Raw genomic sequence first — 25,386 nt, 5'->3', positions numbered from 1 at the left:
ACACCTGCCATGGAGGCGTCTTTGCTGCATGCCCAGAGTACCAAAGCCGGAGGCCTGAGGTGCTGCCGAGTAAACAGATGTGGAGAACAAGAGGTGACACGCTGGTGCCCGCCCTGCTCAAACGTCACGTCGTGGCCTGTAGAGGAATGGCACACCAAAAGTGAACCAGGTGACACCGCGTTGGAATGTACAGTATGTTGAAGTCCTAAGATGTGACGCCTCATCAGGATTCTTCTTGTCATGGAAAATTCCAGTGCAGCATCAAGTTAATGAAACAAAATAAAAAGAAAAAGTAAGCAAAACAACGTTGTGGTGGCGTGGTGAGCCACATTCACTTCGAGGCGTCAGAACAAAAACGTGCGAAACATCTGCTGAGGGTGCTCGGCCACGGCACTGCCCACTAACTGGGGGGCCGGGCTCCCCGGGGGAGTTGGGGGTGCTGGGAAAAAAATGAAAAAAGATTGAAAGTGGAGATGACGTTTTCCATCAGTTTTCAGCTTTATGGGCTCAGACCTTCCACAAGTATTAAACATTCCAGATGTTGGATCAAAACAAGGAGTTAGTGTGACACTTCAGTCACCTGACCAAGAAGAGTGCTGTGCATCAGCCAACATCCCACTACTGGCTCTGACTTGACTGGTGGGTGTGCACTGGGACCCTTGGGTGCCCAGGCCAAGTAGAGAAGGACGTTGCCCCTCAGCCTTGATATGTGGGTTTGTGGGTGGGGTGCTCGCTTGCCTCTGAGGAAGTCCCTTCTTCTATCTGCGCTTTGATGGTCGACACTTATACCTTAGCAAGGCGCTATGTGAAGACAGGGTCATGGGTTGTGTTTTAGTGAGTCTTTCCTTGTACCCATGATGGCCCTGTACCCTCACAGCATGCATGCCATGTTTTGGTGACGCAGACTTGGGCGTCTGAAGAGTGTGTCGACATGTAGTGTGGAGGCCGCGTCCAGTGAAGAAGCCCCATTGTCTTTTTGCCCAGCTTTGTGTTGGCATCTCGGAGCCTTACATGTTGGTCCTCTTCAATCACCACAAGTTGTGCCTAATAAGAAGAAGTAACCAGGGATGTGCTCAGAAGCTTTGGCCAAGCCGTGAATGGCATCTGGCTCAGGGAGCAATAATGCCAGCCGTGTTGACAGCAAGCAGCGGACACACTTTTAGGAATTCTGTCACTGTGACATGGATTAACAAGCCGCTAGCCTCAGAACTATCATTTCATAGCCCGCTGTCCACTGAGCCAATATCTGCCTTTTCTCCTTGCATGTAACAGACGAGCTGGAGCCTTGTTGTTGACCCCCCCACCGCCCACAGCCCACTGCGTCTGCTGAACCCGAGTCCCCAAATCCTCCTGCTTGCACAGAGCAGCCGGTGGACGTGAGCTCAACTTCTAGCAGCACTGAGAACAGCAGGGGCCGGCAGTGGAGTCCTGTGGTTTAGTGGCAGCGTCCACATTAGGAGTTTGATGAATGGGTCGAGGCTGTCCAGTCAGGTGGTCTCGGATTCCCTTGGTTCGAAGGAGGGCTTCCTAGCCTCAATCTTCAATGCACTTCCTCCTGCTCTCCACCAGGTGCCCTGGAGTATGTGGCTTGATGCTTTGGAGACATGTCCTTCATTCACAGGATGCACTGAGTTGCTCTTCACTTCCCCATTTTTTATGGTGATCTCACTAGCCCTGCCCACATTATGATTTTTATTGTTTTTTTCCCTGTATAATGTCACCAGGTTTCTTCTGCACATCGCTATGATCAACATAATCTATGATTTCCTAGATAACTCTGAAAGTCCACTCCATTACCCAAGTCCAGGCCATTGTCATCACCCAGGCTGTTTATCTTGGTTCACCCAGCTTAGTCCAGCCTGGGCAGAGGGTCTTTTGTACTGTTGAGTGGGCTAATGTGGGGTTTCTGTTGTCTTTCTAGGTTACTTGGAGGACAGTTTTATAAAATCGGGAGTCTTCAGTGTTTCGGAGCTGGTGAGAGTGTCCAGAAGTAAGTGCTCAACGCATTTCATTTGTCTTTATCTGTCTGTTGATTTCATTTGCTTGGTTCTGCTCTTCTTATTGAAGGCATCATGGGAACATTTCATAACAATCGTGAATTTATAGTCTGACTGGAAATGAAGAATCTGCACTTTGGTTTGTTATCATATAGCACTCTTCACTGCACAGAGGCCCAGATTTACAATCGACCTGTGATAACAGCACAGCTTACAAGGGGGTGTAATAAAATAGAGGAGAGAACATAAAGGTTTGGGTGGGCCAAGGATGAACCCTGTGTAACTGGCAGGCGGAAGTGCCTCCAGGATGACAGGTTTTTAATGGGAGAAGTTCCCAACATCTTTTCAAACAGAGTCTAAGGCTGACTGGCTCCTGGGGTGGTAAAGGTGGGAGTGAGCGCCAGCTAGGGTGCAGAGGTGACATCGGAGCTCATCGTGATGATCCTCTGGTCAAGGCCCATATAGATATAGTAAGCCCCCTGGTGACAGTAATGCTGACCTTTGGCCTACTGGCCACCACCTCATTCTATGTCCTGTGATGCTGTGACTATATGATTGTCAGCCGTTGCTCTAGTAGCCATTCAATGCTAACATCTCTCCTGGCACCCTGGCACTATATTCAGTGGATGAGATCAGTCGCTTGCTCATTCTTATGGTTTGTCCAAGATCCTTAGCCGAATAATGAGAAAAGAAACTGAATGTGGAGCAGGCCACAATACACATTAGAGACGGTCAAGCCAAGAACTGAGCAGCTTAATTCTGCCTCTCGTAAAAACACAAGTGGAGTGGGGCATGAAGTCTTTGGCCTGAAACCCATGGAGTGGTCTGGACCCCCTGGGGCTAAAGACTTGCCCTCCTTCAGCACTTGACATATCATAATGACCACTCCAGCAGACTCGTGTTGGGGGCCCAAACCTCTTAAGCTCCGAGGAGGATGTGGATATCAGTCAAAGTGTATGTGGAGGCCAGTGTGGAGACCCGAGATCAGGGGTGATGTGCTTAGCTGCTCTTCTTCTACTGTATTTTGAAAGAAGAATCTGAGAGTAAATTCCAGAAGTGGTCGGTTCAGCTCGAAGTCGATAAGGGTGACAGTGGACAGATTAGCTACACTGACTTGGTAGTGGTGATGGTGCTGTCAGCTGTGACCATCAGAGCAAGGAGACTTTTGGCGAGAGGCTTTGACAGGGCAATCTGGCAAGCTGGGTTTGCAAGACAATCGACTAAAATCAAAGGGGTGAGCAGAAATCCGCCACAATGTCAAAGCGAGTCTTGGAGACGACTGAACAGTCTGCATCTTAGTCCCTTGAAGACGGCCACAGTAATGTCACACAAATGCACACGCGCCTCAGACCCTAACAACCCTAAAGGTGGGTGGATCACTAACAGTAATCCCCTGACAAGAGCTGATTAGGCCTTTATGAACAAGTGAGGGTGCCCACTGTGCAATATTTTCAGGCACTCCTTTGGCTCTAATAGAATAAGGTCATGAGACATGGCGCCCCCTGATGTTCTTCAGCGTGAAGGAAGTCGTGTGCTGTGCTAAAAGTGAGGAAGGCTCCTGCTCCCTTCAGGACCACATTTGGTCAGGTAGTCCGTGGACAGTTTCAGGAGTCCCCTGTGGTTCTACATTTGGATTGTAGGCAGATGGCCTCCTCGGTTGTTTCCTTGAATGTAGAACGTGTTCACCAAATGAGGTGATCAGGGAAAAAAATATATATATAAATGAGTAAATCTGTGAAAATGAGTGTCAGTCATGGTGAGAAAGTGCAAAAAACCCAAGAGTGGGATGAATGCAGGGGGCTCAATGAACAAGTGTGTAAGCAGTAGGCCTAAAGGGCCTACAAATGTTCAGAACGTAAGGCACGCACTGGAGTTTCACATATAGTCAGCTTAGGGTAACAGAAAAACTGAATGCTCAAGGACTTCTGGGTAGGTCACGGCCACCAGTTCAGTTCCACTCTCTCTGGGGGTCCTTGAAAAAGTCACTGGGCCATGTTCTCTGTAGCAAGACTCCCTATGAGATGCAGGTTGGTTTGCTTTTGGTCCGTTTCATGTAGTCTTCTGCATTGAGCTTTTAAAAGTACGCAGGCAGATCACACTTGTGGTCGACCCACCAACTCCTGTTCAGAGACATGCCTGATGTCATTGTCACTTTATAATGTCTAACCAGAGACCAGAATGGACCTGAATGTAAAGTCAGCACAACGTGTGGCCTGTGGACACCCCAAGGTAGACTTCAGTGCCCCAGAGGCCTTCCCTTCCATCCTGATGTGATGCCTTTGTTTTTTTTTACCTCTTTCCATTTTATGTACTTATGAACAGATCACAAGGTGACATATTGTATTTCTTTTTTAGCACACCAAGCCCTGAAGAACCCTCTTCTGCACTGACCTCTTCCTTTGATTCTTGTGTTTTGACAGCGCCCATAACCCAAGGAAGTGGGGTGAACTTCCCCATCAGTGAGCTGCAGGCCCAGCCATACTACCATGACTTGAACCCTAGCGTTGGCCTCCACAGATCCTTGTCGTCTCCTCCTGGCAAGTGAGTTGAACCGGGACCGGGCACAACCTTCTCAAAGTTTCAGATTCTTTATTAAGTGGTTCCGACAAATGTGGCCTAAAGTTACCACCCAAGTGGTCTTTGTGTTTTTTAATACTTAACCAGACAGCAGAACTTTAATAAATCACTCTGTTCATCCTTCAAACAGCAAACGGCCCAAGACCATCTCGCTAGAGGACAGCATGGAGACGAGTCCATCGGGGGACTTCTACTCCTCTCCCAGCTCCCCAGCAAGCGGAAGCAGGACATGGCATGAAAGAGATCAAGGTACGCTCTGTCTCTGACTTGGCTCTTTCTTTGTTTTTGTCTCTTCATGTCTGCATTATCCTAGTGCTCACTATTATGGGAGCCACTGTCCATCCGTGTGGCATTCACATGTTCTTGCTGTGTCAGCCTGCTGTCTTCTCACATCTAAATGCTGGCTGTACATTGTTCAGTTGGAGTGGGTTTGTGTGCCTAGCAAAGGAATGGCACCTGATGCTGCTACAATAAATAGGCTGTGGTCCACCTGTGACTTTGTGATGTCGGATGGCTTCACTGAGGATTTGGTAGAGTTTCATTTACTGACCAAATGGTTTTGGAGAAAAATGACAAAATTATTCCTTCTGCTGAATGGCACAGGACCATTGGCACTCATACCAGTTACTATCAGCAGGTCTAGAAGCTACTGAGCAATTGGTCGTAGGATCAGATGATGTAACATAACTGACATGGTGTATGTGTGGGGGTCTCATATCTCTCACATATCTCTATCTATATCTACATACCTCTCCTAACGGGAGCAACCAGAAGAAGGAGCAGCAGCTATAGATCTACCATGAATGTAATTACACCGATCTACATGCTGTCAAATGAACTAACCACACGCCGTGGCACAGCCTCTAACGCTGACATCCGAGGTTCGATTCCTCGAGAGGGGGGTGCAGTGAGTGTGTACGCCTGATGAGCCCAGAATTAGGGCGAAACACGTGTCATGTACTCTTTGCATTATTTGACAGTAAACTATTTCAACCATATATATATATATATATATATATATAAATATAAAACACACACACACACACACACACACAGTATATATTAGCTGTGCCCCGCGACTCCACCCACGTAGAAGTGAAACAGGACAGCTAGGAGGGCTCTGCATGGCTCCCCACTCCTGACGTCACGCTTCACCCTCCCCTTGGCCTGCTGCCTCTCTTTCGGATTAGAGAGAATATATCGCTCCTGCAAGTGAACTATGACTCTTAGCTTGATGAGAGAAGTTGCAAAATCTACTGGAATGTTCAAGCAAATTCTAGAAAAAGGCCTGATCTAAATTTAAGTAGTTCTCTCATTCGCTAGCAAAGTGGATGTAAGCTACACATCCGGAGGCCCCGCCTCCCTCCCCTCGGTCCACTGTGTCTCTTGGATTCGCACAAATAAATCGGAACCGTAAGCAAACTCTGATACTTAGTGCAATGAGGGAAGTCGCAAAATCAACTGGAGTCTTAAAGCAAATGCTAGAAAAAAAACCTGATCTAAATCTGTGAAGTAGTTCTCTCATGAAAAGTGGACAGACATTTAGACATGTTGGATTTTTTATTTATAGATAGATAGATAGATAGATATAGGGGTGTGCGATCTGACGATTTTAGATTGTGATCGATCTTAAAAGACGTCTACAATGTAATTTCCAAGCAAACTGTACAGATTGTAATCGTTTATATTCTTCTAATACTCCATACTAATGGATCTGTGCCAAGTCCACAAACCAACAGAGTGATTTCCCATTGTGATTGGCCAAATGATACAACTTGTCCCCACCACAGCTTTCTTGTGTGGAGAAGTTGAAAACAGTATGTAGTGTAAGCCGCACGGCAGATGAGGAGCTTGTGCCAAAGAAGGACTCGACATCAGTAGTGTGGTAGTGGTTCGGCTATGCACAGTCAGATACTGCACAAAGCAAAGTTCTATGTAAAATTTGTCTGACAGCGGTCAACTGTTCGGGAGGCGATACGACAAATCTATTTAATCATCTTAAAAGGAGACGCCCAAAGGAACATGCGGAGAGTGTTTCAGTCTGGTCAGTACAACCCCACTCATCTGTGTCTCGCGTGGTTGCGAAGCATAAACAGTTATCGATGACTGACGCATTGCATTAGAGCAGTCGAAAAAATATAATAAAAGCAGCAAACGATGGAAAGAGGGGACTGAGGCGGTCACATTCTACCTAGCTCAGGATATGGTACCATTCAAAGCTGTAGACAACGTGGGTTTTAAGAAAGTGATGCACATTTTAGATGTGTGATATGATCTTCCACGTCAGAAATATTTTTCTGATAAGGCCATTCCAGATATGTATAGCGATTGCCGACAGAGGGTTGTGAAGCAATTAAAGAACAGTGAATTACGAGTGACGAGTGCTAATTACAATTTTTTAAAGAATGTTCATGTTTGAAAGTTTCAGTTTGAAAATTGCCCTTGTTTACATTTTATTTATTTCTAAAATTATTTTCATATGCAATCTATTCACAATTGAATTTAACTTTGTCTCATATTTAAAATAAAGTGTAACTTGGGTCTTAATGAGTTTGAGTCTGAATATTCTCTTAAGTGTATGCCACATTGAAAAGAGAGATCGTGATTTTCTGTTAAAAGGATCGTGATATGGTTTTTTTGGAAAGATCGCCCACCACTATATCTCTATATTAATATCTATGTACAATGGCTATAGAGAAGAACCCCCCTTTGAAATATTTTCATTTTTTATTTTTGCTTTACAGCCTTAAATGAAAACACACAAAAAAATATTTCTTCCCAGCTTTACTTATTCAAAGCAACCAATAACATCAAAGTGAAAGATATCACAGCTACAGTTCAGAAAAATATAAAAAATTAAAAACAAGAAATACTGAGATGAATAAATAGAGTGAAAGGCACTATATGATAGATCTATCTATCTATCATATAGTGCCTTTCACATCTATCTATCTATCTCTATCTATCTATATACAGTATATATAGTGTGACGTTTCATGCAATGTTTCCATTTTCTTCAGAACCGTATGTCATACACATCTATATATCATTTTATTGCGTTCATTAGGAGAATACAATAATGATACTCTTATGTCAATGCAACCAATTTAACGCAGCACTGTCAAACAAAATACCTTCAATACGTCTGCTCTGCCTAGAACGGTATGGTTCACTTGTGTGTGTTAGCAGTCGACAAGTAAAGCCTGTGTACTCACACCTACAAATTGTAGAACTGCATAAACATTCATTTGTGAGCAAAGCCAGGACTGGTGACCTTGCAGGACAAGTCGTATTCCTTCGGAGTAGTAAGTTAGACATTGGCGATGCTACAGCAAGCAGATTTACTGTTCATCTTGCCTAGATGACAATTTCTAATCGTTTTAGCATTTGCTGTAAGTATAAATAAATTTCAGGGCCAGAGTTTTGACCATGGCGGAGTATACCTGTGGACTGGTAGCAAGTCAAGTGAGCTATCAAGGGGGATTTGGGCTGCCATAGGCGGCAGGGTGGGCACAAACTCCTAGTACATGTATATTAGTCCTGGGAAAGTTAATGTGTTACTTTTTGCAATTAACGTGGCCAATTTAATGCGTTAAATATTGTCACATCCAGGGCTGTGCTTTGGTCAGGGCAGCATTTTCATCCAGTACCGTATTTAAATACTATGTTTAAAATTTTGAAGGGTTAACATTTTGAATTACAGAGTTTACAACAATACACCACAAGTCCATACATAGCACTGGCGTTCATTTTCTTGATTTATACCACCTGACATACTTACTGTAGGTGCAGGACGTGGGAGGAAAGGGGGCTTTACGGCAGTCCTGGTGCAAGGCTAGAGAAAAGGTCAAAATTAAAGCGCTCTCTCTTTTTTTTTTTTTTTTATTCTTTCATTTCATGTTTGTGTAAGAAGACTCAATCAGTGCCATATCACATAAGTGCTAAATAAGTTATATTGGAGTGGCACTAAAACCAGAATAAGTCTCTAGTACCTCTGTATTTAACTCACCCATCTGACTGTCCTAATGTAATGACAAACTTATACGTAATAGAAGTGTAGCGATTATCCAAAGAATGCAACATAACCTTTTGGCAATGCACTTTGTCAGTTTTTAAGTGAGTTGGCAGCTACAGAAATCTTTTTTAGCGTGCCAGGAACAAAGGTGTTGGTAGAGCAGTGTTTTCCAACTGTTTTTCTGAGGTGGCACATTTTTGTAACCCTAAAAAATGCCAAGGGACACCGCGATTCTACAAACCACTAATGCATTAAAGCTGCTGGGACAGGGGGCCATTAAAAAAAGCAGCTCGGAGATTGCTGTTTGCAGACACAGCACTTGCGCAGAGTATAATATTCAGTTCTTTATGGTTATGCACAATTGAGTATAATATTTATGGCAGGGGTCCCCAACTCCAGTCCTGGAGGGCCCCAGTGGCCTGCTTTTGCTGCTAATTATCTTCTTTTGAATTCATTTTAATTGACTTGTTACTTTTAAGATTTGTTCCTCTGAATTTCTTCGTTCCTCTCAATTGCTTCATTTCTTTCCTTAAATGGCACCCAAACAGAACTGAAATGTGAAGTGAGTGAGTGAGTGAGTGAGCCAACTGAAGTCAAGGCCTCAAACTCCAACCAGCTGCTTAAACAGGCGCCAAGTCTTGTTAATTAAACTCGTTCTGTAATTCCATGGCTTGTTGCTGCTCTCATTGTGTAATAGCAAACATTTCTGAAATTGTGGATTTTCTCTTTTCTAAGAGCAGATCAGCATTCCTGAGACCTTCACCTTTCTTTCTTTTCAGATATTATATGATGGTCACAGTTTGCTGGTCCTGTTTTGGCTCATTTTGTATCTCATTATTGTTTGGCTGCTAATTAGGGGTCTGAATTCTTAAGAGCAAAAGCAAGTCAAATAAAATTAATTCAAAAGAAGTTAGTGGCCTGTTTTTGCTCCTAATTAATTAAGAAAAGGGTTTGAATGAAAATCTGCAGCCACTGGGGCCCTCCAGGACTGGAGCTGGGGACCCCCGATTTACGGAGTTTTAACGTATTCCCATTAAAGAGCTGCATATTCTTCCCATTAAATCAGTCTTTAGCTGTGCGTTCAAAGTCAGCAGTCGTTTCAGTAGTTGTTTACTGTGACACGTCATTTGCTACATATACCAACTTGAGAAGAATCAAAGAAGAAGAGGTCAAAATGTGAGATTTGAATCCACAATGGCAGGTCTGAAAAATGCAAGTACCCCTTCTGAAAACCAAATCAGATTTCATTGGTCACATACAGGTTAGACGTACAGTACATATGCTTAGTCATCGTTGACTGACTGGTCAGTGTCTTCAGGCAGACAGTGGACACCAGTCTGATAGGTTACTCCGCGCCATGACGTGCGCAGTCCAAGTCAAGGGAGGCGATGTGTAAGCCGTTTCACAGACAAGAGAAGCCTCGCCTGCAGTGCGGTGTGCAGTTGTGGTCTCCGTATCACAAAAAAAGACAAAGCAGCGAAAGTCCAGAGGAGAGCAACTAGGCTGATTCAGGACCATGGAGAGCAAGCAAGGCGATTGAAGGAGCTGAACCATACAGAGCTTACCAAGGGACCCGACTGGCATCCAAGTTGTGAAGGACTGTAGTCCAGTGGATCTTGGAGGTTACGCTCAAGTGAATTCTCCTGTAAGAGCGTGAGAACACACGTGAAAGGTGGTCCGGGGTCGATTACACACAAATGTTAGGCAGTGTGCCTTCACATAAAGAGCTGCTGATAGTTCGAATAAGTGACCCTATATTGTGGTGGTCAGGGGGACTTTAAGTAATGTTCCACCCACAAATCCTCATTTTTGAATGTTTGTAGTGATGGCCCAGAGAAATGTTCTTAGAAAATGAAGGTGGGCCCCACGGGGTCATCATTGAGTAACACCAAACAATATTCAAGCATCCATGAAAACAATCTCAAGTTTCGCGTGTCACATGACCCACATGTCAGTTGTGTGCTCAGGACGTCAAGACCCCTGCCTTTTTGGCTAACATATCGTTAAATAAATCCTTTTGGAAAATCCTAGCAGTGCATGAAATGGAAGCGTGTTCAAGTCTTAGACTGAAGATCGCCTCATTCATCGACTCGTCGTGGACTCCCCTTGCCTGCATGTCTCCTTCTTCTGCCTCCCCATCAGCCGCTGCATCTGCTTGTCCTTGTATCTCTTTGCTGCCATGTTATCTGTGTTCTCCGCGGTTTGCTCGGGCCGCTTTGAGTTTGTCTGCCTCGGCTCACTTGCGCTGGCAGGCTGATGTGCATCCCGTGGCACGTCAGTTCAGAGTGTGTGTGATCACACCCTGGAGCTTGCTGTTGATGGGATGGCTGTGCTGTAACACCCCATCGATTTGTCTCGTCCGTTCAGCCATGTGGGAACTCCTGCAGCGGACGGTGCAAGCGTACATGTGGAAGGTCTGGACAGGTGCTGCTGTGTGGATTGACTCTTTTTAAACAGCGGTCTGTAAACGTAAAGCCATCTTGATTATCAGCCTCTTGTCAGAAACGTGCTGAGCAGCTGGCCAGGATTGGCACATTTAGTATGTCATAGCAGTGCATCACACGGCCCAAGATGCTATCGGCCATGTTAGCCGTGAACTGTAATGTGGCAACGTGGAAGAAATGGAAGGGCAAAAGTAGGACTGCAAATAGCGGTGGTCCCTTGAGGTGAGGAGGACGTGTGCGGATGCATCATTATGTGGTGTGGCTACATGCCTTAAGGCTGCTGCTCCTGTGCCAGCGGGTCTTCCCATGCTGTATGTGGAGGCCCTGTGCGTGGCGGCGCTGGTGGCTCTCCGGACCCCACGTAACGCTGCGGCTTTTTGCACACACACGTAGAATTTGATCCCTTTGTCTGTTTGTCTGCTAAACCTGTGATATCACATATCCTGGAGGAACACGTGGAGAACAATGAAAGGCAGTCTGCCGATGGCCGCTGCACCAGCTTGTCAAGGAATTTGATTTCAAAGTAAATCCCAGGGTTTCTGGTTACATCATTTCTTAACAATTTGTTCAGACTTTTCCATTTGCTTTCAGTGACATAAAAGGTTTTTCTCTGCAATTCCACGGCTGTCATTTTCTCTCCTTCTCAAGCCTTCCTGCTTGGCTGTGCTGTTTGAACTCTTTAATGGGGCAGGATGCCCCCCCCCCCAGTCAGAGGGAGCCGTACTGCTAGTGACCACCACGGAGCCACCTTTAGCATTGGCAGGTAAAGCTGTTCTGGTCAGCGATTCATTGATTGGCTTGTGTGAGCGATGGGGCGGTCAGCAGACTCCTCTTCCTCCCCTGCAGTTCACCCGAAATTCAAAGACTGACCGCAAACCACAGATGCCGAGGGCACACTCAGGGGGTTGGAGGAGCAGTGCCACTGGACACCAGAGGGGTTCAGCTCGGCTGTTACAGAGCCAGGTGCCAATGTCGGGTCCTTTTAGTAAAGTGACAGATACATGAGGTACGGTGGGCCCTCCACTGTCTCAAGACCCCATATAAAGCACATTGTTTTAATCTGCGTTTACTTCTCTAGACTCCCTGCACTTTCCGTGGACTCCAGGAGGCCGTTGATATTCTTGTATTACGTGGCACACTTGCCGTTGACGTGGGCTGGGTGCTTTAAAATGTGAACAGTTCAGTGAGTGAGTTGTGTGAAAAGGCAGGCAAGGACCCCACGTGCCCAATTCAGGCAAGCCTGTGTGGGGGTGCCTGTCCATGAGCAGGACCTACAACAGACTGGCGCCCGTGCCCACTGATAGATTGGCTTAAGGTCCATTGTGTTTGGCCTCCAGTCTGACCCTGATGTACATCCCTTATGCCAGCCATTCCAAAGTTGTCTTAATTATTTATGGAAATGTGGAAAAGTCTCTGAAAGGTGTGATGGGTGCTGAGATGAATGTTCTAGATGGCAGAAAGTACATTTTGAAATTGGCCCTGATCATGCCCAGGCATAATTCTTAGTTGCAAAAGGCGCTAGCTGCCCTGCTGCTGTTTCTTGTGACCACAACTACTTTTGACAAAAGGACAGTTTGGGGCAAAGGTCGAAACCCAAAGACAAGTGAGGGTCGAGGAACCATAAAAGAGGCGAGGACTTTAGATAACCTGGACAGAAACCTGCCATCTGTAATGAAAGAAACCTCCTTGTAGTTTATGAAGGTGTCTTCTCTTTACTTGACGCACTGGAGCTTTTTCAAACAGCCTGGCATCTATTAAGGGTCTGATAATTGACAGTGGCATCGCCATGGAGAAACCACCATGGAGAACATGTGATGACACTGACCAGAAGAATGTAAAATTCAAAAGTCTACACAAGCAGAGAAAAATGACCAAACAGCAAACCGAATGGTGTCGGGTGATCAAGGTGCCTACATGGCATTAGGAGTCATCCATCCATTCCTCCGAGGCCGAGCTGAAGTGCGATGGCAGGACGAATGGACCTTGTGGATCTGGTGATGTCTTTCCTGAGGTGCTCCTCTCAGGGCAGAACATCTGATTTCATGCCAATGCCAACTTACATCTAAGTTGTTAAATGGGAGCCTGGCACATCAATGCAATCACCCATAAGAATTTGACTCTGGTGTTTCACCAAGCTGGCATTCTTGGCCTTGAATTGTTCTCAGACCTGTTTGATCCAACTCCTGATCATGGGAAGCTGGAATGCAGAATGTGGCACCAAACCAGCCCGGTGCCCACTTACAGCCGAACAGGTCAGATTAAACTGCATGTTAGGGGACTTGGGAGGACATCTGGAGAAGCCACAGGCCTAAGGGACATCATCAAGGTGCAGGATTTAAACCAGGATTCCGGTGGCCAAGTACTGCACCACCGCACCACCATGAGCTAATTTAAAAGTGAACCAAAGCTGCTCGAGGCTGGTGGCTGACTCATTTGAAGTCATTATTCACTTCCATGACTGGCCCGGTATTACCTGGGTGTGACTGGGCACAGATGTAGAACATGACCAAGGTGTTTGCTCTGGGCAGTGCCAGTCAGACCTGTCCCAGGGTCTCCCATGGAACGCTGGGTAATGCTTCTGCTTCTCATATGTGGAGTGCCCGTTCCCCTGCAGAGTGGGCACATCAGCAGAACGTTGAGTGAAATGAAGAGGACCACCAGCCACACAGTGCTAAGGCACTATATGATGGGGGGCTGCAGTGTGAGAGGTGAAATTCTCAGTGGTACTTTCTGCTTGTGCGCCTCAGGCTGGCAACATCAGTTCTGCAGCACTTTTGGGGTGGGGGGGTCATCAGCCGTCCACGTCTAGGAGGGTCCGAGTCATCAGACAAGTCCCAGCCAGCGTCATGAATGGGAGTGGAAACAGCTGTGTGCGTAACGAGCGAGGAGCAGCTGGTGAAGGCAGGCAGGTGCTCAGGTGGCTCCCTCCGCTCGTCCTGCTCCACTAGACTTTGCTCACGTCTGCCTAACAGGTGGAGTGCCATTTGGTGGCCCATGTGACGTTCATCCAGGGAGCGGCGGGGATGACAGGCGACGGCAGGCAGAAGGAGAGAAGACACTTTGATGGCGTCCTCATTAATGCTCGCTGTGGTTCAGCTGTAATTAGGGCTGCGTCGGACATGTCTCCGCACCGGCGCTCCCATGTTTCCTCACACTCGTGTGATGATCACATCTGGGCAGGCCATCAGCCTGTGCCCATGCCACTTTCTCTGTTTTTCTATTTGTTCGATTTGCTTTCATCGGCGATGAAGTCATTGTCAGGTGGCATTGCTTGAAAGGATAGCAGGGAAGAACACAAGAAACAAGCAAAAAATTCAATCCTTCTGAGAAAATAAAGGGCAGCACCGAGCAGTGCCAAGGTTCATCCCGAAGTGACAAACCCAGACATAAAATTAATGGATTTCTTAATTAGCTAAAAAAAAAAAAAAAAAATGAAAAGGGCCATTTGTAACATTTGTGCACTTGCTGTGCTGACTGGATGTCATGTCGTCTTGTGAAGAGAATGGACTGACGGAACTCGGACACCAGGGATTCAAAGACAAAGAGCGACAGGAGTGTCAGGGGTGGCCACAGTGTCCGTGAGGCCTCAGCCTTTGTCTGTCAAGGTGGGCATTCAGACCCTTGATGTCTAGAAGTGTTGAGGGTAGCAGACAGCCGTAGAGGGAGAGCCCGTCCCGTCAGCTGTGTGGCAGTGCCCCCTCTGCGCTTTTGTGTCATGGTTCTGCATTGCTGAGTGGCAGCTGAAGAACTGGGTTGGCATGTGTCTGTCTACTGTCCTTGCTATGATGCCTAAATGCCACCACTCGTTGCACGTTGAAATTCTCCATGAAGCCCGTTTAGAGGTGATGGTGGCATGGCCAATTGAGTATTGTGACACAGTGGGCTCGGAGGTCACTGACCAGATGGCAGGCCCAATCTTACCATAACAGGCCAGAGGCTTTTCTAAAATGCTGTAAGTGCACTTGCTAATGGCAGACTTTTTATTCATTTTTGTTTTCCCAACAAACATCCAAATCTTTCATTTCAAAACAAACGTCACCACAGTGCCAACGTTATCGGGAGCAGAAGTGGGAATTTGCGGTGAAGTTTGGGTGCCAGCTATTGCTTGGGTGGATGGCGATTCACAGCCACCAAAATGACACAGAGCTGCTGGTGTGAATGAGAGGGACCGACACACGGGGACAAAGGTCTCGTGTGCTGATCGAAGCCATCTTGAAGCCCCCAAATGACCAGCTCATTACAAACACACTTCCGGCTGTTCATCAGATTAGTGGAGAAGACTCCCGAGGCCACATGTCACATTTATAGGTCAGTCCAGGCCTTGACTGACTGACTGGGTGGGTGGGTGACATGTCACCTCTCCGTGGCACCCTCCAATGAGTTCATTGTGCCTAGCATGGCCTGTCTCGGTTAGATCCTGCAGCTTTTGCTTGGTGGGTGTTTGGGGTTGGTGTCACCCGGCTAGCTGGCTGGCAGCTCTGATCTTCTTGGTGCTCCAGGGTGGATGTTCACCTCCTTGGGCCTTTTTGTGGCTCCAGGAACTTTAATTGTCCTCCTGCTTTTTTCTGGTGTTTCTGTTTATCTATTCTAATTGATCTGTGAAACACCTGGCATGAAACAAAGGCTGACGGGTGAGTGCGAACGTAACGACAGGGTGGGATGGTGTGTCCAGCATCGGGACACCGGGGTGAGGCTCTTAATGTATTAAAGCCAGTGTCCTTCCTCTTTCAGGGGACATGTCCTCTCCTACGATGAAGAAGCCTGAGAAGCCATTATTCAGCCCCACGTCGCCACAGGAGCCTTCCCCAGGACCGACCAGTTTCTCTCAGCATCATCACCTGGGAATCCGAGTCGGCCATAGTGGTACGTCTGCTCATTTTGTTCTCTTTGCCGTTTCCGCTGATGGAAGCTACTATCTCTGCCCCTTTGCAGTCCCCCATTGCCCCTTCCCAGTTTTCCCTTATGCCTTCCTTTCAGTCCGCTGGAAAAATCCACAGTTTCTGGTGCCTTACCACATTTATGTCCTTTCCATTTTTATTTCAGGGCCCCCTCAATTTACTGTTTAGCGAGGCCAGTTGTCTTATTTATCATAATACAATGGGATATCATTTTAGTACGTATTATATCTATAATATAGTTGGTTATTGATTGAGTGCCTTTCAAGCAAATGACCATCTAGAGCCCATAATCGCCCATAATCTTGAAGAAGTGCCTTTGTGTCGGACGGGCCTCTGGACCCGTAGACTTTTGGCCCTTGGACATTTGCCCAGGTCTGTATGGCTGCTCTCTGGACAGCTGATTTACATACTGAGATGCCCGTTGCAGACCACAGCATGACGCAACATCCAGCACTCTGTTACTGTGCCTTTCTGTTGTGAGCCCCAAGCCGCCTCTGCAGTTCATCAACTGTGGGACGAGCCCTTGAAGCCATTTAAGACTGAAGTTGGTGTAATGGGGAGGAAGAGGAGGAGGCTACGGATGACTGAGAAGTGAGGAAGCAGGAAACCGGCCTGGAAAACACCGTTGGCCATTCCGAGTACGGAAAATAACACAACTAACCCCAAAAAGTGAGCACCTTGGTCAGCGCAGCTCATTTTGACAATCGAGAGCACTGCGCCCAAGAAGCAGTTGAACCTCCATCCCAGTTTCATTGTCACCACTTGGGTTGTGACAGCAGCATATGGGACTGAAGGACTGAAGAGCTTTAGCTGCATGTTTTGACCCTTTTTGTTTCAAAGGTCCCCTCCTGCCCATACAGCTGTCCTCATTTTTCTGTTTTTCTCTTCCAGTTATTTCTACCAGAAGCCCATCACCGCTGCAGTTTCCAGCACAGGCAATCCTGCCACCGCCTGCCTCACCATACTTTTCTCATCCCACCATACGATACCCGCCACACCTAAACCCTCAGGACGCCCTGAAGAATTACGTACCATCGTATGACCCGTCCAGCCCACAGACCAGTCAGGTAAGGTAGCACCGGGTATGGCATTCAGACAGACCATTGACCCCATGTAGTCCAGCAACAGAAGAGAGGTGATGCAGCTGGGCCCTGGCGGTCAAACTCCGAGCCATGGCGAGGTGCTGGGGCAACGCAGTCACTGACATCTAGACAGGCACTTGCTCATGCATCGCCGGGCCGCACTAAGCTGGCAGTTCACAAACGTATGCCTTGGCACGTTCTCGGCTAATTCATCCTGTGTTCCTCGTTAGTTCTTTCATTTTCTGCCAAGGGCTGCTGCATTTTGTGGGCTCATTTGACAGTTGAGTTTCTACATATGTTTAATCCAACAAAGCTGAGCCTCAACTTTTCTGTCCATCTTTGTCTTGGGTCTGAAAACCCAAATCAGGATCACACCAAGTGGCACGTCCTCCACGGAAGTCACTGGTTAGTGCCCTCTGGCTGTCCCCACCACCTCGATTTTGGGGATCAAGCCAGGCAGCCACAGTCCGGAACTTCGCTTTGGGGGGAATAAGTAGCTCAGCCTGAAGCCGTTCAACAGCACAAAATGACTGGTGACCCACATGTGTACCTTTGACTGACCCCTGGATGGAGGACACATGACCGCTGCCGCCTCCTAGTGAATCCACAGTTTGGGTTGACACTTTCGGTTTCACTTACCTTGGGGGTGTTCATGGAGATCACCAGCTTTTGTTGGCCTGATTGACCTTTTCTTGTCCAAACCCTCAGGGCTCTGTATGTGGCTGTGGCACACTGAGACATGTGTGGACCTGGGCATCCAGGCTACCAAGTATCCTTAATGCCTTTCGTGCACAATCAACGGGCACTTCCTGGAATGCTGCTGCTGGGACATGAGTAAGGATGTCTGGATGGCCATGCAAACCCACTTAAGGAAATGTGGGACGCATGGCACCCAAAGTCACTCTGATTTATGTGTGGTGCACATGAAATGAGCCTTAAACAAACTGAAGGGCCTGACATTGTCTAACTCTCACTAGAGCAGTAGAATATGCTGTGTGAGCTGAAGCCACCGCGGCCCCGTTGGCGTTTGTGCCCCTCACCCCCCGAGCTGATCCGTCACTTCACAAACTGCCAGCATTTTGGGCTGTTGTTAAATGAGATGAGGCTCATCAAGACAAGCCGTATCCTGCATTTTGCTAGCAGTCACCTTTAACCCAGTTGGCACACGGCCGCCATCCTCCCACACCTCAGACTCAAGTCTCGTCACGGAGTGGCAGGCCCTTCACATGTAAGTCGCACACAACTGCCTTTTGTGCCAGGCGGCTTTGCAGAAGACACAAATGTGAAACAGCTCCTCGGGCTGGCACACTGGAAGGTGGTGGCCTTTATCTCGGCTCACTTTCGTTTTCATTCATTTTTTTTTTTTTTTTTTTGTATGAACGTTTTCTTGTTTTGCCACAGCAGAGAGACCAACATGGTGTGTGCGAGCACGTGGTCAATCTCAGCAGCCTGACATCATTTTGGTGGGTTGCTGCTGACCACCTCCTACTAATGTTCTGTTCATTTGGTCTGCCATATTTTAGCTGGTGGCCTCATGGTGGTCTCAGTGACTAACATAGCGCCTCACAATGCCATGGAGCTGCTGGTCTCTTTCTCTGTGCAGTTTGAATGTACTCCCTGTGTCCATAAGAACCTCTACATGCATATGAGATTAACTGGCATCTCTACGTTGGCGAGGGTGCTCTCTGATGCCTACCTTGGCTCGGCTCGGCTCATGTCCTGTGTCCAATGCCGATGCTTTTGGCCAAACCAGCTTTAGAAAAAGGACGGAAGTGCAAAATGAAGTGAATGTGCCCGTCTACAGCTGTGCTTTGAGGAAACAGTCAACACGAAATATTGGCAGCCATGACAGCCTCCATGTTGAGTGGGACCCCAGTGCTGGCATACAGCGAGGGTGTCAGGCTCAAACTCTGAGGACTGCATGATGGCATTCAGATTGCTTTCTTAATTAGTGACCAATTAGGACTGCCTGGCACAGAGGTCTTTGGCCTAGTTGTCATGTTTAACATTCACAGCCCCTCATTGCTCCTTAACAGGCAGCCAAGCAGTCATACGGTGCAAAGCGGGTCAAGTGGCGGTCCGTGCTGGGATCACTAAAGTACACCTGTCTGTCATAAAGTGCTTTTCCCTTGTCTGTCTGTGTGGCTATTATACTGTAGATTGTCTTTCATCTCTCGGTTACATAATGTGTAGCTAAATTGTATAGAGTGCCTTTCAAAATGATACACCTGCTAATCTATGCATCTAGTTATCTGTTTCCTTTCATGTCTGTCTAGCTAGTGTATTGTAACTTTCACATAAATCCATCAATTCCATATTCATCTTGTATAGCGCCTTTCACATCTCGCGTATATACTGTGTTTTGTTTCTCTCTAGTGTCTTTCATACGTATCTGTCACTGATTTATGTGAAGCCTGGGCACTCGCTGTCTCGCTCACTGACGTTACTGTGTATTGGGCTGGTCCTGTAACTGAACACCTCTGATTTCAGACACTGATAGATTGGTGGGATTTTTTTGCTATCATCGAGGTCTTAGCCACCAGCTAATGTCTCCATGTGATTTGACCTTACAAGTAAACTGGTACAAAGGGGTTTCTTTGGGGTCCGGGCCCACGGCTGCACCTGCTTCTTGCACTTTTTGTTTTGTTAGTCTTTAAAATGTCAGCTTTGAACTTTTTTTTTTGTCTTCCTTTCTCTTCCAGCCTAACAACAGTGGGCAGGTGGTGGGGAAAGTGCCCAGTCACTTCACCCCGGTGTTAGCGCCGTCCCCTCACCATGGCACAGTACGGCCGGTCACCTTGACCATGCCAGACACAAAGCCCATAACGACTTCAGCGGAAGGCGAAGCGGCCTCGCCCACCACAGCCAGTAAGTAGCTCCCATTATGTGAAATGTGCCAACTCGATAAAGTCCTCCATCTCTCCATTTTTTCAGCCTGCTATGATTACTGCCTTACTCTTACCTGAGGAGGCCAATGGTGCCATCTGTTAAGTGACCAGAGTTGGAGAGCCTGGCACCATTAAACCTTGTTCTGGAGATGTCAACATGGTACCTTCACCAAGCAGGGTTTGTTTGGCATAAGGTAAAGAGACACAGAGATGACCATTTTGAAAGCACAAATGGACAATCTGTACATTATATAGCACCTTTCAGACAATGCCCCAAAAAGAGTGCGTCATTAGGGTATGCACTCCTAACTTGTTTCAGAGGCCTAACAATTACCGCTTTAGTTACCATTTTATTTATTCTGCCAGTTTCAGGCCGAGATCAGAACGCATATATCTGTGATGTCTGACCACGAGCTCGGAGAGCAGGAGGCTCTGGGCGACGCCATCATTGTCACATCTCCTTGCCAGTCACTCCTGCCATCTTAGGACACGACCCAGTTTGTGTCCGTCTGTCTGTCTGACGAGTGTTGCCGACGGCAGATCTCAGACACTCCTCCTTTTGTGTTTGGGTGCTGCATCCCATTACACGCAGGTGTTAATCGAGTAACATGGAGGAATGCTTGCCTTGAGCTGTTTATTCCCGACCTGTTTAAAGTGACACCATCATCTTGACATTTTCAAACAAAGATCAAATTTGCCCAAACTCGTAGAGAAGTCTGGCAGGGAGGGATTCTCATTGTTATCACAATGCGGTGACAGCCAATGTGATTGTGGTGGTGACTTCAGAGCAGGGGCCTCTGCCTGAACTGCATGGACTCCAGCGAGTGTGCAGAGAAGGCAAACGTCCAACGCCCCCGAAGAATTGGAATTCGGGGTGGGGACAGAGGCTCTGGACGAGTGACAGGCTTGTGTTTTTACAGTACACTTGTCGGCAGTTCCTGACATCAAAAGCTGCTTGAAATGGAGTGGCTCAAAAAGTCATTTGGGATTCCCCGTTGCTGTGGTGTTAATGAGACGTCACCATCCAGTTTTCAGGCCGCCTCCTCAGAGGTGTCTCGTCACCGTCACTATTTTGTCACCTAGAACTGCTTCACTTCACATCTGTTTGGTCGCCAGGCCTCCATTGTCTTTGATAAATTCTGAATGTTCGGCCTTAGTGCTTTCTTGAATTTCTATCCTCGTTCATACTGGGAGCCATGGCAGACCCAGCAGTCGACGTGCTGTTCAGACGAGTTGTGTCAGGCTTCATGTGGACGATCAATCGTGACGGCTGGTGAGAGAAGAAGCACCTGGGCTCTGAGCAGCCTCCGCCGCTGTGGCCTTTTGCTGTTTTTCACTTTTGTACCGAGGACAGCGAGATTGCCATTAGGACATCGTCCTGCACGCCTGGCTTTCTTGGCGTTTAACAGAGCGCTTAGGCCTGATGTATTTGTACTCTCATGAAAGATCTCGCTGAGCTCTTTTGATTAAAATCACCCCTTTATGGAACAATTTTACTCGCTTAACCAGTGAGGGATGGTCAAAGGGAGAACTTGGACATCTTTTATCCATTTCTTTCCACACAGTCCATATTCTTTCTGGTATTTTTTCCTCTCGTTCAGTTCCCTGGCTGTCCCTTGCGGTCATCTCTAGCTTTACCCCAATGTCAGTGGCCAGCTCCTTAAATTTAATGGCCACCAGTATGTTGGTAGCCCACAACCAAAGTGCCTCTGCTTTTGTGCTTTAAGTGGAGTCCCCTGCTGAGTCCACCTTTAGTGTCCTCCTTCACTCCACCAGTGTCCTACTGCTAGTGTGGATGTAATTATCATCTCCTTCGGCTGCCACATCCACAATTAAGGGGGTCCAGGCCATAGCATAGCATGGAATTACAAACTAGAGCCCTCATTTGACGCCAGCGGTGATTTTGTGCCCGTTTTCAGGAGACCTAACTGTAAGCTGATTTGGCCAATTGAGCTGTTGTCCGACAGGCTTCAGTTTGACAGGCCACTTCATCACCTCCTAGCCAGCGTCCCGTCTTTCCTTGTAAAGAGCCGAATTCACAAACGAGTCCCCCAGTGCAGATTGTCATTTCCTGTTTGTGCTGGGAACTTGAGAGAAGCACCATCCCTGGGGTTCCACTGAGGCGCTGGAGATGTCCAGTTGTCACACATTGGTGTGTTTTTGTGCATGTGGCCCTCTAGTGGTTAAGGCCCCCAACAGTGTGGTCATCAGATAAAAGCTACAGACAGGTCCATAAATGAGTGTGGTAGGCTGTTGTGACCAATATGTGTCTCTTTGTGTCTCCTTGCCAGCTTACACAGCCCCGGGCACCCCAACGCCAAACCGCTTTGCAGGACTGGGCACACGAGAGCCAGCCTTTCTACACCAGCAGCAGGTGAGCATAAAGTGGGCTTTTTGGGAAAGGGCATACTGGGAATGAAAAGAGCCTGGGAGTGGGCAGTCGCCCTCCATGCCTCTCTTGCTGTTTGATCTGCACTTTGATTTTCAGCTCTTGTTCCCTCCATTGTGGTCATTTTTGTCTGATGTATTCGAGCTGCTCAGCCATGTCGAGGTTCAGTGCCTGCAGTCACTATAAAGAGTGGTTAAGGGGTACTGGCGTCCCCACAAAACATCTTAGTGCATGTCGCTGTTCCCCTGTACAGAGACCCCACTAGTCCCAGACCCTTCAGCAGATCAGCCTATTGAGCCTGGGCGGTCCAGTCTGCCAGACGTCTTCGTAAGGGAACAAGGAGAAGGGAAGGATGTTATTGGCCAGCGTGGGTACTTCTTGTGAAGCAGTTGTTCAGGGTAAAAAGGCTGGCAAAATGACAGTTGAGTAGAGAAACTGAGGCAGTCACTAGTGCTGATGGCACTTACTGACAAGCTAGGGTGTTAGACATGGCAGCCAAGCTCTCACATGGCATCATGACACTCCATTCAGTGGTGACAGGTGGGCCCCCAGCAGTCCAGCCTTCCAAATAAACACGTAAGGACTAGTCCAGCACAAACGTGGTACTGTGGGTGGCGACCTGAGCCTAGCAGCTCATGGCACGATTGACTTCACTGTGCCGTCACTAGCACGGGCCACATCATCCATCTCCTCCTCCTCTTGGTGCCTTCACACCGCTTGTCTTTGTGTTGCTGCCATTTAGCTTTGACTGGCGTGTTTTCCCAGTGCTTTGCTCTTTGTTGGATTCCCCAACATGTACTTGTGATATTTTCACTCCGATCAATAAAATGAAATCTGTTGTTCTTCACAGCCACATTCTCATCCCACGTCACTTTGGTGGTTGTGACACGTGGCCCAAATTTGGCATGGCCGTCCCCCTTGGCACCTCGTCTCCTGTTGTGCATGTGATCAGCGGGTGCCTCTGCTTTAATGCACTTTTTTATTCAGCCAGGAGTACCGAGGAGGTGGTCCACGTCCTTCCTGACTTTGGCACCATGCAGCCGTGCCAGTTGTGTCCAGTCTCTCACCAACCACTGATATGTGGAATAGCCAGTGTGGTAGACCGTAGGACCATGGGGCCTGCCAATGTCAACTTGGCAGGTTCTAAGGGTTAGCTGAATGGAGACTGGCAAACAATGTTGGTCTGAGGGGCATCTTGTGCTCTTGTCGTTCCCCTTGCTACCCCTTTATCACAACTGAAAAAGGCCAAATGGCAGTGAAAGAAATGAGCCGCAGGCTGTGCACCTCACAGGCCTTAATGCCCACCGTTGGTTACTTTCTTTTTGCGGTGCATTGATGTATGTGTTTTGACAGGTTGCCCCAGGTTTGTTTTTGTTGTTGTGTAGTGAAGTATGGCAATTGTTGTTATTCTGTGAGCCACAAAATATTAAAACTGACAAAATGGTTTTGGAGACAGCAATTTATTTAATCAGGGGGAAAAAAAATGAATCTCAGAATCCTGGCATCAGACCAGGCCAGAAGATGGGCACAGGAAACCTTGGTGAACCTCTTGAGCTCCTTAGATGAAATCAAATTGTCCAAAAACAGAATTTTAATTTGGGGCAGTCAGAAGATTGGTAAATAAAGTTACAGTTGGGCCAAAGCCCTGAACTTTCTAGAAAGGCCGACGCTCGTCATTTTTATACCAATTGCGTCAAAGTTACTTTTGTAGCGCCCTAACAGACTGGATCAGTTGATATTTTGCTTCCAGACAATGGTTGGGGGAGGGGGGGGTGCTTTATTTATTGATTGATTTCATATTCAGACAAGTTAGCATTGAGAGCCAATAGTACAGCGGTCCACCCTGCTGTGTCACATGACATGTTGTGTGTCGCCATTGCTCATTTCTTCAGCCTTATGGTACCTGTCTGAGCCCACGCTGGACGACCGTCCACACTTCTTCAACTTTAATTAAGTTTCAGCTTGTCCCGCCTGCCCTGATTTGCTAGCTTCTTCAGATCTTGGTACCCACTTGAGGCTGCCAGTATTAGTGTCCAGTGGCAAAGGGAAGTGTGTCCTGATCAGTCCGCTCGTGCCCGTCACCCGAGTGGCCTCACAGCCAGGTCCCACACTGGTCTTACTTTGGGCAGAGCCTCACTCAGCTGGGGGTGTCACCCAAGGGCAAGCCTAACACCTGAGGAGGGTATTCTGTCCCTCAGCTGTACTGCAGGTCCCTGATGCACACAGCCTACCCTCTGCACCGCGCTGTGTTTGGGGTACTCATTTGAGTGTCACTCAGTAAAGGACGGCAGACGCAGCTGATCCCTCCATTCAGAACTTCCTGCCAAGTTGGTCTACGTTCTAATGGCCCTGAACTACATGTTCCTCAATGGATTTCCACTTCCCCCAAGGGTGGCATCTTGTGCTCTCATGTCTTTCATGTGAAGTGCAGGTGAATTTGGATCACTGGTGATTAACTTACTTCTGCCATCGTGCTCATCCTCTATGGGTGCTTTGTTAGGAGGCAGAATGGCTGTCGATGGAGGGTCAGTACCCTGGTGGCCCCAGACAACATTGTATTTGGTGTTCTGTGCCCACACCAGCTCTGGTATGCTTTACTCCAGGTGTGAATACTTGCTTTTGTCAACACCTATTGTCACACATTCTCAACCACACATTCTTGTAAAGTCTGTAAGAGGACTAAGTCTGCAAAGCCATGGCATGTTAACCTGGGCAGCCAGGAATGAAAGAGGCGATCGTCTTCTCTGGTTTCTCATTTGTCACGTTGTAAAAGAATTTCATCTCGTTTTATCATAGTGATCTCCGCCATACCATCAGTTGTATGTTGTTGATAGACTTTAAGGGGCAGGTTTCTTTACCTGCCAAGGTGACCATGTGATGAATGTGAACCCCGTATTTGAGTAAGCAGGATTATGAAAATTCACTTCTGTTGAACTCCCAGTGTGGTGTACACCAATTACAAACACGGCCTACCCAAGGTGTGAGATGGAGCAAGCTGTGCAAATACCAGCCAATGGGCACAGAGAGAGAGAGAGAGAGAGGGCTAAAAATCCTAAGAAAAGTTTCTTAGGTGAAGGTGAAAGAGCTTTTGGAGCC

General features: G+C 47.4%; 1 protein-coding gene across 3 annotated transcripts in view; it reads left to right on the top strand.

Moving 5' to 3' along the window:
- Positions 1-25,386, top strand: part of LOC114654531 (nuclear factor 1 B-type-like) — a 131,779-nt gene that overhangs the window by 89,429 nt on the left and 16,964 nt on the right. For all 3 annotated transcript variants that reach the window (XM_028805135.2, XM_028805134.2, XM_028805136.2), the window contains exons 4-10: positions 1,922-1,990; positions 4,418-4,538; positions 4,705-4,823; positions 15,765-15,896; positions 16,823-16,998; positions 19,716-19,881; positions 22,193-22,275. In XM_028805135.2, coding sequence (XP_028660968.2) covers positions 1,922-1,990; positions 4,418-4,538; positions 4,705-4,823; positions 15,765-15,896; positions 16,823-16,998; positions 19,716-19,881; positions 22,193-22,275 — 866 coding nt within the window. The remainder of the gene's footprint in view (positions 1-1,921; positions 1,991-4,417; positions 4,539-4,704; positions 4,824-15,764; positions 15,897-16,822; positions 16,999-19,715; positions 19,882-22,192; positions 22,276-25,386) is intronic.

The sequence above is a fragment of the Erpetoichthys calabaricus genome, chromosome 7 (genome assembly GCF_900747795.2).
Source record: "Erpetoichthys calabaricus chromosome 7, fErpCal1.3, whole genome shotgun sequence".
NCBI lineage: Eukaryota > Metazoa > Chordata > Cladistia > Polypteriformes > Polypteridae > Erpetoichthys > Erpetoichthys calabaricus.
The sequence above is the reverse complement of the archived record's forward strand: the minus strand, read 5'-3'. Positions and strand labels throughout refer to the sequence as shown.